The sequence below is a fragment of the Aythya fuligula genome, chromosome 2, assembly GCF_009819795.1.
Source record: "Aythya fuligula isolate bAytFul2 chromosome 2, bAytFul2.pri, whole genome shotgun sequence".
In the NCBI taxonomy this organism is placed as follows: Eukaryota; Metazoa; Chordata; class Aves; order Anseriformes; family Anatidae; genus Aythya; species Aythya fuligula.
In genome coordinates this window covers 152003124-152019220 of record NC_045560.1, presented here as the reverse complement: position 1 = coordinate 152019220, position 16097 = coordinate 152003124, and the positions used below count along the sequence as shown (strand labels likewise).

General features: G+C 46.3%; 1 protein-coding gene across 1 annotated transcript in view; it reads left to right on the top strand.

The window, feature by feature from the left end:
- Window positions 1–16097, top strand: part of ST3GAL1 (ST3 beta-galactoside alpha-2,3-sialyltransferase 1) — a 74458-nt gene that overhangs the window by 36409 nt on the left and 21952 nt on the right. The window contains exon 2 of the mRNA XM_032182058.1: window positions 13509–14297. Coding sequence (XP_032037949.1) covers window positions 13986–14297 — 312 coding nt within the window. The 5' untranslated portion in view covers window positions 13509–13985. The remainder of the gene's footprint in view (window positions 1–13508; window positions 14298–16097) is intronic.

Below are 16097 nucleotides of genomic sequence, written 5' to 3'. Positions count from 1 at the left end.
GATTGTTACTAAAATGGGAGTTTGGGGAAGATATGTAGGCTTTTTTTTTTTTTTTTTTTTTCTCTATTGTCTAAGCTAGGAATGGTCCTGTCCTGATAAAAAAAAAAAAAAAATTGGCAAGGCAAGAGAATGTCCTCTCCTGGGTGTTTTCAGAACAAGTTTAGACAAACATCTCATAAACTGGCTATATGTCACTGGCTGGTGACGCCTTTCAGAGGAGGAAGCCTCTGAGAACCTCACCCAGCTGAGCCTCCTACATTTTCCGTGACCAAATGTCCAGAAAAAAAGCCAAATGTCTTTGTGGCAGTCATCCAGCAGTGCCAGCCACAAGCTGCACCTCTCTGCATGGCTACAAGGGCTAAAGCATCCTCCTCAGCTGCTTTTCTGGGTGGTAGCTCAGCGAGCAGAAATGGCTGCACATATTTGTAAAACTCAGGCAAGATGATTTTGCCTTCGTATCCCGTGTGCTGTCACTGTGAGTCCCGGTGCCGCCTGGCTCCCACACTTCCCTCACCATTTCTCATACAGATCAGCGATGCACCAAATCCGCTGTGCATGTAAATCAGAGCAGGGTCGATGAAACTGAGGAGTACGAAGCACAGGAGGAAGGAGAACGAGAATGATTTCCATCAGCTCCAAGTTCAGAAAGATCTCTGATGCTGATCCCTGAAAGCACAGCTTTAAACAAACATCTGGGGGCAATCCCCCAGAGCACAGGACCCCCTGATACTCACTGGCTGGATGGGAACAGCCCAGCAACAACAATTACCATGTGCTGGACGAACCCCTATAGCAGTGTGTGATGATGATTTGGGCTGGGGACTCTTGACCCCTCTTGGAGCAACTTGAAAACAACGATGCCCTTGAGCCAATGCTGTCTCCCGCGTAAAAAGCCATTGATAATTTCTCCTCTAGGAACTTCAGCTCTATTTGCTTTCTTCTGGGTACAGTCATTATTTTTCTGCATTCACTTTTTTTTTTTTTTTTTTTGAGCAAGACAGATGTTAAAAAAAGAAGAGATTAAAAACTCATCCTACCCTGTTTAAAACCAAGCCAAGCAGAACAGTGTATTTTCAAGTGTTAGTGGTATACAATTCCTGACAAATCCTTGAGACATTTTAATTAAAAGTGAAATGACTTTTCTTTTTCCTTTGCTTAATTGAGGCCACACAAATAAAAATCCTGGAGCTCCCATTTGCAAAGCAAACTTTTTGACACAAATTGACAGCTCATTTAAAAGCAAACCCAAAGCCCCAGGCTGCTGCTGCCCGCAGTTGTTGGGACAGTTGGGTTTTAACACTGTGCCCATTAAAACTCGCCCAGAGCTCTAATGCTAGATCAAGAGGTGACATTTTTCTAAGCCCTGTCTTCAAAGCTACCGGGGAACTTTTCATGGGGGTGAAAATGGGATCCCTGGGATCTCACGTTCATTGCAATAGCCTTTCCTGGCCTGAAACATCCATACTTCTTCAGGGAGATGAGTTAGCTTTTCTTTCTGTTGCAAGCTTTTATGTGTAGTAGTAATATTTGTGTGAATTGCTAAATAGCTTCTGTATTGCAAGACAGGACCAGCATTTATCTGTGGTTGATACAGGAGAAAAAGATCTTGGTTTTCTAAGGCACTAGGTTGTACCAAACAGGCAGATTTTGGAAATTCCTTCTGGGGACCAGTCAGCAGCAGGGAATCCCCCGTTGTCGTTCAATAATCAGCATCCGAAGGACAGAGCTGTTCCCTCTTCCACTCCTTGTCATTGATAAAAGAGTGAATCCAAGCCTGTGTTTCCAGCATCTGGCCTACTACAGCTTTATTTCTAGGCAGGGTGAGATTGGCACAACTGCGCAGGGCAAGAGCAAAGCACTGATGCCGTATATTGCAAGATGATACTGGTGACTGTTTTCTTGTGCTAAAATTTCAGCTTTTACAAACTCAATGGGCTATAGTATGATACCAGTTTAGAGTTCAAAATTTTAGTATTAAATAAACTAAATCTTCCTCTGTTAATTATTTCTGTATCAAGAAGTGATACTTTGAATTTCTCTTTCAACCTGGAAGGCCTTAAATATCCTGGGACTTCTGGCTGCCTTAGCACTCTCTCTGTTTATGTTTTAACCACCCAAGTAAGACAAATGGAAAAGATGCCGTAGTTTTGTGCATGCCTGTGTGTGTTTCTCCAGCATTCAATTATCAGCATCCACATACTTCAGTATTAACATTTTTAATGCACTTCAGGATGCCCGGTCAAGCTGCTGCCTGTGCAGCTCTGATGTATGCAAATCCATTTTGTATGCAGCTCTTGACATATTTTCATATTCAGGATTATGGGAAGCCTTTTCTGTGCCACTCTGATGTATGCTAATCTTTGTTTCTCTACAAACACTTGAAAAGTCCGGACAAAAAGACACAATTTCTTCTTCACCGAGGTCCTGCAGTTTTCTATATCAAAGTTGCCACACAATCCAGAGCAAAGCTTCCACTGATGGAGCATCATAGGGCTGGATTCAAATTGTCTGCTCTGGGCAACTACTTCTGTCCATCAGGTATTAGGGACAAAAGGCAGCCTGAACCCTTCATTTTTTTCCTAACTGGAAAACTAAATTCACAGCTGGCCTGGGAAGATCCCCATGTGTAGAGGGGTTGGATGATGTGTGGGCTGGGAGAAAGAGCACACACTGCACAAATAGGTCAAGTGCTCCTATTAAGGGTGTATAAATGACCAATCAATTAAAGTAGCTGCATAATGGCTTTGTGATTCTGGCTTGCAGCACAGGATATTAATTACTACAATTACTTATATCACAGAATCACAGAACTGTAGGGGTTGGAAGGGACCTCGAAAGATCATCGGGTCCAACCCCCCTGCCAAAGCAGGTTCCTCAGAGCAGGCTGTCCAGGTAATATATCTATGATATGTTTTTTAATGCCTTACTTATTGACTCCTTAGAAACTTCCTGTGACTGCCAATCTCTCAGAAGCCTGCACAGTAAATGGAAACCTGGAAGTATTATTTTGTACATACCATAGCTTCCATGGACTGCCAGGTCCAGACTGCACACAGGTGCTAAAAACCCTCTGAATTTTATTGTGGGCAGGTCGACACCTGTGCCTTCATAGCACAGGAAAAGCTAAGCTTCAATCCCACGTTTATGAAGAAGCCCCCTGTGGTGCTGTTAAACCTTCTGTAGAATGAATTCAGCATGTCTGATGAATAAATGCTTAATGCAGAGATATATCTGTTGGTATCATTGATTGTAAAAGGCTGTTGGTTGTGAACAGGAGTTAACAACCCTGCAGTGCCAACAACTGCTTGGTAGTGCTCCCAGGCAGGAATGCCAGGGAAGAGACTTAGAGATGCTCCAGTGGGCCTGGAAACGTGTCCTAGGTTTGGGGGATTATTGAAAATACTTTTATTATTATTACCCTTTTATCATTATTATCTATCTCTGGATTTAGAGTTATTATGTCCTTAGGGTCTCTGCAGTGTGTTAATCACATTCTTACCATCAGAAATCAAGGTGCCTCACATATTCCTTGCAGTGTCTTCCACATGAACAGCCGTATTTATAGTCACATTTCCTTTGGTTTTAATCAAGAAATAGACCGGTGACTATTTTGTGGCTGGATACTCACAGGCAAGCTAGCAAAACACCTGCTGTCAATGTGATTGAATTCTACCTTTAGTTTAAAGTGTCCTATAATCTGAAATAATCCTATATCCTCTTCTATAATCCTATAAAACTGAAACTAATGCATGTACAGGAATTCACTTCTACAATATTTTTAACTTGCATCTATTTCTACTACTGCTGTTGCCACCATTAATTTGTCTTTCTGTATTTGGATTACCTGAAAGTGTTCTTACTGTCTCTGTGAAACTAGCAAGGTTTTTAAATATATACATATAGTCATCTCAAAAGGAATTAAAACTAAAAAGAAGAGGTGAAAATTTCTTCACCCTCCTCCTAGGAGTGAAATTAGAGCTTTTTTTTTTTTTTTTTTTTCTTCCATTTTGTTCTTCTAAATGCTTTGCTTTCCTTTTATTGTTATAAACTACAGATTTTCTAAAATAAGTTTTTTTTTGCAAGATAAAAACTAGAACTTTTTATTTCAAATGCTAAAGATTCCTCTTTAAAAAAAAAAGTTTACTGAAACAGAAAATCAAGATGGAAAATTATTGTATCCCCAAAAAGATATGGTTTTAGCAAACTGACACCCCCCTAAGAAAGAAAAAAGGAAAGAAGGAACGTAAAGAAGGAAGAAAGAAAGAAAAAGGAAAAGAAATTTCCCCCAAATTGTTCTTGAAAAACTCTGCCAGATGCAGCTCTAGGATTTTCCTATCATGAACTATTAAAGATCTATGCTCAGTAGAAACATATGTGGATGCCCTGGAAATCCCTTCAGTAGCTCCTGTTTTCCCAAGCAAAGGCTGGCAGAGCTTGATCCCGGAGTAAATACCACCTAATGGCATGGGAAGGGTTTGAACTCCGTCACCATGGACTCTTTGCCATCAAAGAACGTCAAAGGAATCAAACAGCAATTTTTAATGTGCCTGGTCTTCCATTTGGATGTTTTCAAGGACTATTGGAAGTAGAACAATTCACAGAGATAGATACCATGTATGACTTTTAGTTTAGGATTTTCACAGGGGAGTTGTTGTATTTGTTGCCCCAGCTTTGGGCTGTTGATGTACCAGCTTATACAAGGACAACACAAAAGTCACAGCCCATCAGTGAGTATTGGCCCACCACAAAACAGCACTCACAGTCCAGAAGGTTCATCCTACAAGTCTGTCCAGCATTGCTAACTGCAGGATGAGGAAGGAAAGGGATATTTTTAAGTTTGTAGTGATCTATTTGCCATTTAAAACATGAAATGTGTCTGTGGGGAAGGGGGTTTGGAAAATATATAAGAAAACGAGGTACTACAAGGGAAGCAGAGATGCTGGTTTTTTTTGAGTCACAGTGTGTGTGAAAAGCAGGGCTCCTCATCCAAAAATCACTTTTTAGCAAGGTAGAGGGGCTGTGAAGGACATTGCTACCTGCAGCATGTTTTTCCACTGCTGGTTTCCAGCACAGCCCTGGTGAGACCTGGCAGCCTCCAGCCTCTCTCTTGGTCTTAATCTCTACTGTTTATAGCTGGATGGCTCTTGCTCTTCTGCTCCTAGTTTCAAATGCTTGAACCTAGGGTTGAGCCAAGGGAATGGACCATAAACAGATCAGTGGTGGAGCTGCCCATAAGCTAGAGTTAATCGCCTGTCTCACTGGCCTCTCCCAGTTTATCCCATGATGAAGACACCCAGGGGCTGGTTTGCAAGGGGTGGCTGGTTCATGGGTTGCAGACATGGCTGAGCGCTCCCTTGGCACTGTCACTGCCTGGAAAAGTTAAGAAGAGGCTTATGTGGGTGAGTTTTGGTACATTAGCAGTGGGATGTTTTACTGAGCCTGGCGTGATACCAAGCCTGGCACTATTAACAAAGGGCTATTATACAAACGGTGATTTACTCACGCTATAGCTGCCTCCAGAAATAAATTGATCACAGGTTTGTCTCCACAGCTGCAATCACCTCTGTGTTTCCCAACGATAACTGGGACCCAGGTGTATGTCAGCCTTACACAACTGGTGCCGCCAGGGGAAAGCCAGGCTGCACTCAGCCTTGCCCTTCACCCCAGACCCACTTTCACTCCTCTCCCAAGGCTGAAGGTTAGATGCTTGGAGAACGTGACAGAAGGGCACACAGTGTTTATCAGAAAGGTGACAGGTTGACAGGGTCCTGGAATGAATTTGCAGCATCAGCATCTTTGGACTAGGATCAGCCAGGAGAGCAAACTCTCAGGCCCAGGGTGTTACTTTTTCCTAAGCCAATTTTTATTTAGAGTCTGATGCAAGCTCCATTGATCAGAACAAACTTTGCTTCATACCCAATTCTGGCTGCACCAGTTCTGACCATAACAAAGTTGTCCTGCAGCGAGGCCTTTGGAGACTTTCTCCATGCCCAGCTCCTGAGATGTCCCCTGCCATAGACATGGCAGATAGGCGAGGTCAGAGATTTTGTGCAGAGCAGAACATCTTTCATGGCATTTCTAGTCCCATTCAAAGCAAAAATTCCTGCTTGATTGAAGAGATGAGTAGGAATTGTAGCCCATGGAGGACAGCACAATAATCCTGCATATTAACACCACGTTTTTTTCTAAAGAAAACACCCCTTGCAGGAAATAACACTTGGTGTGGGAGGGAGGGGGAAGCTCTTGCTGTTGCAAATGCTCCCACAACAGCAGAGGACAAAACAACTTAATTCCCAATGGGAGGAGGCAGGGCTGGCAGCTCTCAGCACCCAAGGGTGCTGGCAGCCTCGTGACCCTTCCCAGACCAGAGCCTCCAGCCCTTTCCTTCAGCATCACGGTAGAGATTCCACTTCCAGATGGCTCAGCAACACGCCTGATAAGGGCTGCCAAGATAAAGATTTATTTTAAGGTAGCAGAATGCAGCTTCCCCACCCAAGTTGCTGTTAATCCTCAACACATCTTGCACAAAAAAGCTGTTTGCTTACTCTGACCGCACAGACCTGCTAGGTGTGTGGGCAGGGAAGGCTGTGTTGGAGTACCAGGGAGATCTCCTGCCTACCTGGCCAGCTCGAGCCTGCCAGCAGACCTGCTCACTGGTAAGACACAAGTCATGATATTTTTTTTCAGATCTTTAGCACCTAAAATGCCATGCAGTTACGCTCTATAAACCACCTCCAGTTCTCCTCCTATTCACTGCGATGGATGAAACAACACCCAAGGGCTGGCTCCAAATTCAAGAAACATGGAGGAGTTGCTGCCTTCGGATTTGTTCAGAGCAACTTTTCATGGCTTAAATGTTCCTGAATTTTTTATTTTTTATTCTTTTTGGTTTTGTTGTTGTTTGTTGTTTTTATATAGGCAGTGTTGATATGATTAACTGGAGTTGCCCGGGGTGAGCATTTTACCAATCCAAGCAATATACCAACGGGCTACTTCGATACTGTGACCCTTTTTGACAGAAGTGGTCAAAGAGCTTTGTGCCTCGCAGTGGGGTCAGAGACGGGGCATAAGTTGCATATTGTTTTCTCACTGATTAAAAGGCAGGTGGGATTTGGAGCTGCTTTTCCATGTCTGTGGGCACACAGGACAGGAGAACCTTTGTCACCCCTGTGAGGAGGTAAAGAGGGACGGGTGAGAGCTACCAGTTAGCTCCGAGGAACAGAACCCAATTTGATGCTAATTAAGTTACAGATGGAAAAGAGTGAATTCTTAGATTCCTAAAATCATAGAGTGGTCTGTACTGGAAGGGACCCTTCAATATCATCTAGCCCATGGGCAGGGACACCTCCCACCACACCAGATTTATTCAAGCCCCATCTGACCATACTTTGAATACCTCCAGGGATGGGGCATCCACAGCTTCTCTGGGCAATATTTTCCAGTCCTTCAACACCCTCATGGGTCACCTGGTGATTTTCCAAAACTGCATCCTTTGGCTTTTGGTGTCTGGGAGGGATGGAGTTCACCTTCTCCTGCCAGTTCTGTGGGGCCAGCAGCATTTGTGAAGTCACATCCTGAAAAGGCTGAACCAAGGAGGCAGGGGCACGCACCGTGCTGGGGCACGTGCAGCATCCCTTTGTGTCTGCAGACCTCCTCTGGACCTTGATTCCTCTTGAGTCCTATCGCCTGGAGATGGGGGAGATGGACCAGAGGTCTTGCACGGGCTCCCAGCATTGTCTGTGTAAGGGAGGCTCCTGTTTCTGCCTTGTGTTTAACTGTGAAGGGTTGCCAGGCTGTCTCGTAATTGCACAATACATCTCACGTAGCAAAAGCCTTATGCTCAAAGGTCTTTGGCAAGGTGTCAGACCAATGAAGTGTTTCTTTCTAAATGTCAGCCAGCTCCTGGCAGTAGGAGGTAGCCAGCGATGAGCCAGGGCAGGGCAAACAAGCCTGCGGTTTGGAATAAAACAGTCCCATCCATTGTTCCTTTCCAGGATTTAGCGCAGAACTGAGGTGGAAAATTGTGTGTATTTTTCCAGGGACGGGCTTTCTGCTGCCCCAAGGTGATGTCTTCCAAACTGTTCTGGTTTTCTGTGGGTGCAGCAGGACAACACTTAACCTTGCACCCTCTCGTGGTTCATTCTGGGCCAGCGCTTAGAGACCAACGGTTGCCCAAGCAGTTACTCACGGGGAGTGTGTGTGGGAATAAGTCCCAAAACAGCAGGAAGGATGCTTGAGGAAATATAGCTTGTGTTGCCAAAAGGCTTTAAAACAATACAGCTGTCAGTGGCTTAGCTGGGAAACTAATTTGTATTTGGGGTTTTTGCAGTGGGATGATTGTAGCTGTGCTTCTGAAAACGGGCATTTGCAGTTCTGCTACTGCGACCTTTCTAGCACAAATTAAAATTACAGCCAGTCCCAACTCCTTGACGTCTATATTTTCCAACCCTATAATGCACAAAGGGCTGGATGATGGCTCCTGATGGCTAGCTGCGGCAAGTCCCAATGTCCTTCGCCAGACTCCTGCGGGGTGACGCATGCCAGGGAGAGTGAGGATGTGGTTTCTGAGTGTAAAGCACTTCGGACCTTTGAACTATTCAAGCAGTGAGGCTGGAAATGCCTCTGCACAAGAATGTTGTTTCCTGTTGCCTTTGCGCTCTTCTGACCAACATGTTACATCTGGAAAACGTTGGTGGCATCAAAGTAGGGAAGTTTGTTTTACACCTGGGTATTAATGTTGGTTAGGGACCAGAAGGCTGGAGCCTGAACTGTCAGTGTCTGATGCAGGCTAGCAAAGATCTCATCGAAGTGCTGCTGGTAGTTAGGACTTCTCTGCTAGCAAACAGGTATCAAAAAGGGTCAAATTAAACCACAGAGGGACATTTATGACTTGGGGAGATGAGAAGTACAGTGATTTTTTCTCATTTTTGTAATGATTATTTTTGTTATGCTTTTCCATTTAAGACCCATCATCAGGAAACAAAGCATTCTGTTAATAATGAAATAGTCTCTTCTGCCACACTTACAAAGACATACTTCTAAAGGTTTGTTTCATTTCTGCAATAGTTTCAAAATAACATCGTCAAATAACTTGCATATTTAGAAACAAATAAAAGTCACCTAGAAATGATTTTATTGTAATCAACATGGACTACGTAAGTTTGACCTCAGCAAAATAATCACTTGCGTAGCTCAGATTATTTTCTGTCACTCATTCCTGAATGGTATTTTCTTCAAGATCTGTATTTCCGATGAAATTACCTGTGGCCTGTGGCCAATGTGATTTGACACAGTAATTCACACCGCTGCTCTCACTCAGCACTGCTGGGGGGAAATCAGACTGGATCCAGCAAATGAAGGGCGGCGAGGCTGGGGCAGCTCCATGCCTGGGTCCTGCCAGTAGCCAGGCACTTATTCCCAGATGGTGCTCACAGGGCAGGCATACAAATATATACACCATGGCTGGCAATGTAAGTCATGGAGAGACACATGATCTTGTGCCATCCCCAAATGATCTCCCTGTGCACCCCATACTGTGTCCCATGCCACCAGGCAGCAAGCCCCCAAAAATGCTCTGGTGTTGACCCGTCCGGGTGGGTTTCACAGCTGGACACTGGGGCTGAGGCTCTCCTGGGGCAGCCCCAGGGCGCCCAGACAGGGTTTCCCCTATTCTGAGTTGTCACTTCATGTTCTCACCTACCCTTGTGCCCCTCTCCTCCTCTGGGCTTGAGGGAATGGGGCTCTAATGGGCTGATGGCTCCTGGGATGGGCCTGGGAGCTGCAGGACAGGGTATTTATTGTTGGGGCATCCCCACCTGCTGTTGTCTCTTTGTGCTCCCCTTTGGGTGCACAGATGAGCTTTTTCACATAACTGAACAAGTACGGTGAGAATACGCTACCGTTTGTAGGTGGAGTTGTCAAAAAAAATCTCCTGAAGGTGTTATGAATTTCTTTGTATTATCCCATTGAACTGATGTGGTTTTATTCTTGTCTGTTAATGCCAAGCTGGCAAGCGACCAGGGACATTCTTCAGGTTTTGAGTTTGCAATGCAAAGAAGATCTACCCTGAGAGGAAAAAATATATATTATTTCTGTTCCTCTCTAAAATATGAGAAAACAATGAATGCAATCAATTGCAATGGATTGATCTCAGTATATTTTATTTCAGTTCATAAAGCCTAGACAAAAGACTAAGCTCTGCTCTCCTTTACAACTCTTTAATCACACTGGCATCACTCCTGCACTTTGGTCCCACTGTGGAGGAACCTTCCCTGCTGTGTTCTTGCCTGAGAAATGCAGTTTTGGATTTTAGTATTGGAAGTTTGCAGCAGAATTAAGTTATTCTGGCGCGTCTGAGGGTGTCATGCACGCGAGGGCAAGGGTAAATGTAGGAAGTGGGAGGAAGTGGGAAGGTAGCAGGAGAAATCCAGACTACAGATAAGACCTTAAGCACCCTGTTGCTTAAGGTAGCTTATCCTGCTGCCCACAGACAGGCTGGCCACATGCACACTGCTGTTCAGCACCATTTAGCTCTTGGGGGACCGCAGCTGGACTGAGGGCTGGGCATGTAATTTAAACCTCCGCACCTTTGGTTCCCAGAAATTGTTTCTGGGTCTGCTGCCAAAACGTCCTGTTTATAGATGTGTCAATGCCAAGGTCATGGTGAGTTATGTTGATAAAGACTGCCGCTGCTTGCGTGCTGCTTCCTCGCAATGATTTCAATTAACTAGTGCAAATAGGATCGTGAAATGAAACAAGTTCCCAAAAGCTGAGCCTGGCAGTCACCAGCCCCGTGCGATGTCTCACACTGGCAGCAAACATGGGGCTGCTGCTTCGGCATCGTCCTGCCCTTTGTTCTTCTAGCACAGCAGTGTGGAGCCTGCAAAACCCCTTTATTAAGGATTTAAGAATACCCACAAGCAGAGGGGGCCATAGGACGATGCTTGGTCTCAGACGCAGCAGAAGAGGCCTCAGCTCAAGGAAGGAAGAAAGAAAATCCTGATCTTGGACCTAACCCGTGTTTTAAGAAAGGAAAAAATGGGCCTGGTCCAAGTCACAGTGAAGTCGCTGAAAGCATTTTCCATTCATTTCAGCATGCCTTTTCCTCAGGCCCTAAATCATATTTATAGTCCCCAGAGCCCTTCTGCCGGGATATATTTATACATATTTTTTTCTATTGTGAGTACCCATAGGAAACATGAGAATACAGGAAACCGGAAAGAGCGAGAATTAAAATAGAGTATGCAATGTGGAAAAGGTCCATGGGAGCTCTTCTGGTTTCTCACCTTCCCCTTGTGCTATAAAAGGTGGCATGATTAGGAGTTTGGAGACACTAGTCCACTGTCTAAACACTGCTTATTTTTTTTTCTTTTTCTATTTTTTTTTCCTTCCCCCTCCCCCAACCCCCCTCCCCCCCCATATTTCAAATATAAGTTTAACCTAAGCTCAGTTAAAATAAATAAATAAATAAATAAAGAGAATCTGTTGAAATGGGTGTTTACTTTGGAGGCTGTAAGTGTGGTCTTTTATGAACAATACCCCATTTTATAGGCTTTTCCAAGAAAGGCTGGATAATCCCCCTCTCTCCTCTACTTAAAAATAATAGACAAGCAGGAACTGTGTTTACAAACAGTGACTTGGCTCGGCAGTAACAGCAGTAGGGGGTCGCCCCGCCAGCATCACGACTTTTGAATTATCTGGCCCATAAATGGAGAATCAATCTGCTTCTGGGACTTGGCCCAGCTCTGGGGGGTTTAGAGGCCGTGTTTTTGTTTAGACTAGCAACTACATCCATACCAGTAAAGCGAATAACTTTGGGACTGCTCACTGGCACAGAGGCCAGTTGGTGTGGATGGGGCTGTTAAAATCCCATTCTTGCTCTCCAAGGCACGGTGGCAACATCCCCCATGCCTTCTGGGTTGTGATTCTCAAATTGCACGCAGAGAGATCTCTGTTTACCCCAAAACTCACCACGAGTCCCTTGAAAACATCCTTATCGGAGCCAGGCACGCAGGATTGCTCTGTGCCACAGCGTAATTCACTGCCCAAGCAGCCCGGGTTAATAAAGCCTTTTGTTATCTGCCCTGACCCACTTGTCAGCCCTCGAGCTCCTGTAGATGCATTCGTAAGGGCCAGGCTTCAAATAAATCCCAAGGCATTTGGCAAGCAGCAGCTGACGGGACGGCACAGCCTGCCCATCATGGGCTGCACAGGGGAAACTCGGAGCAGAGGCTTGCCACCACAATCTGAGGCTCCTGCTTTCAGGTTTGGCTTTACGGGATTCGGTAAATATTTAACCACCGCCGCTCAAAACCAGTCCTGTATCTCCAAGCAACCATCTCCAACCCTTGGGACAAGTACCATGGCCTTGGGCAGCTCCTCGCAGCTCTCCAAGAGAAGAGGCAGCAGCAAAGCCCAGCCCAGCCCTGTGGCCACCTCTCCTTGATCTGGGCAAGCCATGTCTCTGGGGCTAACACAGGAGGGATCCTGCAGGGAGTGAAAAATGGGAAGTTTTGACAGGTAACAGTCGCAGTTTTACTCTCCCTTTGCTTGCCGGAAACCTGAAGCTGAGCAAGCGAGACTTTGTTTGCAGGGCTTCTGCTTTTTCCCAAGCTGCACTTATTCTGACACAGATGCTTCTCCGATGTTTTCTTCTTCATTTTTATTTTCTCATCAAAAGAATGTTATTTAAGCCATGGCACTTTGGGGGCTTTTTGCAAACATCCAAAGTTTTAAAAAAACCACAAGACATTTTCTTCCCATGAAACAATGGCATTGTGGGAGGAAGGGATCCGGCTTTTGGCTTTTAGAGACTCATTGCTTGTTTAAATCTCCGCTCTGGGCCCCTCCGCATCCCCCCTCTCCCTGGCTGGGATCTCGGGGGAACCTCTGAGATCAAAACCTGGCTGTACCTAACCTGCTTTGGCAGCGAGGGAAAATAGCAATAACCCATGCAAAACAAAGGCCATTTATCCTTTAACTTGTCCCGTCTGTCCCAGGATGTATGAGCTGTTCTTGCTTGGCTCTCTCCAAATCACGAGTGCAGCCCCAATCCTTTAAAAATGAAGCTGGCTGGGGGAGGAAGAAAAAGGAACCGATTCCTCTTCCTCTCGGTCTCGCTCCTCCCTCCTCTGTCCACACTTTTTGTTCAGCTGCTTTGCTGTACGAATACTTTGCATACCTAGTGGCTATCAAGGTCATTTTAAGGGAATAAGGTGATTCATTGCCATTCAAGTGACTGCGAGCTGTAATTCAAATAAGGCCAGGGAGCTGTGGCTAACTCGATACAAAGGGACTCAATGTCCACAGGTCGATGCTCTGCCCTTTCGGAAATTTCAGCCTGCAACTTGTCAGTATGCAAACAGGGCAGCAGAAGTCACTGCTGGCCCTGCGTCCAGGGCTCAGAAGTTTTGGGACGGGCAGCAGAAAGCACAGAAACTAGGTTGGGAGCGATGCCTTTCTGACATTTATTTTTCTTTCTTTTTACGTGTGTGTGTGTGTGTCTGCAGGCTGCAAACAGCTCTCTGTGGCTTAAATGGACATCAAAGCACGTCTCTCTGCTGGAACGGACGTCCCCGACTGGTCTGATCCTTGGTGAACTAACTTCAATGAAAGAAAAAAGAAGAGCCATCCTCTGTTTTCTGTGATTTGCTTCCTTTAATTTATGGCTCGCTCCCACACAGAAAAGCTAAATTTTCATGCTGACATTGCTCCCCTCTAAATCTTCTGGAACGTGGAAGGACAAGGATCTGTCTTCGCTGAAGCCTCAGTGGGAGAGATTTGCCAGCACTGTGAATAAGGGAAGGGAAATACCCAACTTTGCCTTTTTTCAGCCTATTTGGGGAAAACCAAGCCTCCCCCCCCCCCCATGGACAGAGGTACTAGTAGGTCCATCCTGAGCCCCGGGCAGTAACTGGCCGTGTCACCAGCGCCCTGTCCCTGTTGCCTTAGCTTTGGCCCATCTCGTGCTCTGCCAGCACACAGGCATGGGCACCGTAAGGAAGAGGAACCTGAAGGTGTTCACGTTGGCCTTCGTGCTCATCACAGTAACGTCATTTCTGCTGAACTACAAACACCAGGTGACCACGAACACCTGGGATCCTAAACATATCATCACACAGTTTTCTGAGCACGTCCGGAAACTCATCAAGTACCCCAGGAGGCCGTGTAGCTGTAACACCTGCATTTCGGAGCCGGGACATTCCCTCTGGTTCGACCAGAGGTTTAATTCAACTATGCAACCTTTCCTGACCTCACAAAATGCCTTGATCCCAGAAGACAGCTACAGGTGGTGGCTGGTAAGTGGAAGGCGTGCATGCATGTGTGGGCCTGGATGCAGCCTGGTGTCAGCACAGAGGGTACGGTGCTGGGCTTCCAGTGATGCTGAGCAGATAGCAAGAGGCCAAAAACGTGTGCAGTTCCAGCTGACAAGGCAGTCGGAGGTGGGACAGAGTGGGTGTTTTTGCTGTTGTTTAGCTTTCAGGCACTCATCGCACACCTTCGTTAGCTCCAGGTTGGAAAAATCCCCATCAGAACTAGGGATTTGCACATCTCCGCATTGCTTTCTCCTCCCATCTAGGACTAGGATTCGTAACCTGGATTATTGTGCTTCAGGTGGTTGAAAAGGGCTTCTGCCATCTGTTGAGGCAGCAAAGAAAACTTATTGGGAAGTGTGTAATTCACCTGGGGCTCTCCCGACTGTGAGACATGTAAATAATTACCAGGATTAATCAGAAAGTGATTCATTCCCTGTGTACGAGCACGGAATGCGCTGTGGGCAGTGACGTAAAGCAGGTCTGCAAAGCACACAGGTGGCAGTAGGTCACGGGGAGGCAGCAGCTCAGAAAAGGCACAGAAGGGAAGAAGGAGCATCCTGATATTTTGCCTAATTAAAGCCCTTTTTAGGTTTTCTTGAAACTAGTTGTTGCACTAAATGAATTTGCTGGCCCCAGCTGCCCACAGAATCACAGAATCACAGAATTTCTAGGTTGGAAGAGACCTCAAGATCATTGAGTCCAACCTCTAACCTAACGCTAGCAGTCCCCACTAAACCATATCCCTAAGCTCTACATCTAAACGTCTTTTGAAGACTTCCAGGGATGGTGACTCCACCACTTCCCTGGGCAGCCTGTTCCAATGCCTAACAACCCTTTCAGTGAAGAAGTTCTTCCCAACATCTAACCTAAAACTCCCCTGGCGCAACTTAAGCCCATTCCCTCTCGTCCTGTCACCAGGCATGTGGGAGAACAGACCAACCCCCACCTCGCTACAGCCTCCCTTGAGGTACCTATAAAGAGCAATAAGGTCGCCCCTGAGCCTCCTCTTCTCCAGGCTGAACAAGCCCAGCTCCCTCAGCCGCTCCTCGTAGGACTTGTTCTCCAGGCCCCTCACCAGCTTCGTCGCCCTTCTCTGCACCCGCTCAAGCACCTTCATGTCCTTCTTGTAGCGAGGGGCCCAAAACTGAACACAGTACTCGAGGTGCGGCCTCACCAGAGCTGAGTACAGGGGGACGATCACCTCCCTAGCCCTGCTGGTCACACTGTTCCTGATACAAGCCAGGATGCCGTTGGCCTTCTTGGCCACCTGAGCACACTGCTGGCTCATATTCAGCCGACTATCAACCATCACTCCCAGGTCCTTCTCTGCCAGGCAGCTTTCCAACCACTCATCTCCCAGCCTGTAGCGCTGCTTGGGGTTATTGCGCCCCAGGTGCAGGACCCGGCACTTGGCCTTGTTGAACTTCATGCAGTTGACCTCAGCCCATCGGTGCAGCCTATCCAGATCCTCCTGCAGAGCTTTCTTACCCTCAAGCAGATCGACACACGCACCTAACTTGGTGTCATCTGCGAACTTACTGAGGGTGCACTCGATGCCCTCGTCCAGATCATCAATGAAGACATTAAAGAGGACCGGCCCCAGCACCGAGCCCTGGGGGACGCCACTAGTGACTGGCCTCCAACTGGACTTGACAGGTGACAGCCTCCCACTAAAATCATGGTTTCATTATGAGGTGCTTTCCCCCTTGTCACTAAAATCAGTTTCACGTGTCTTGCTTTGAACACGCAACTTGGGCTCCTGTGCCACAACCCTTAATGTGG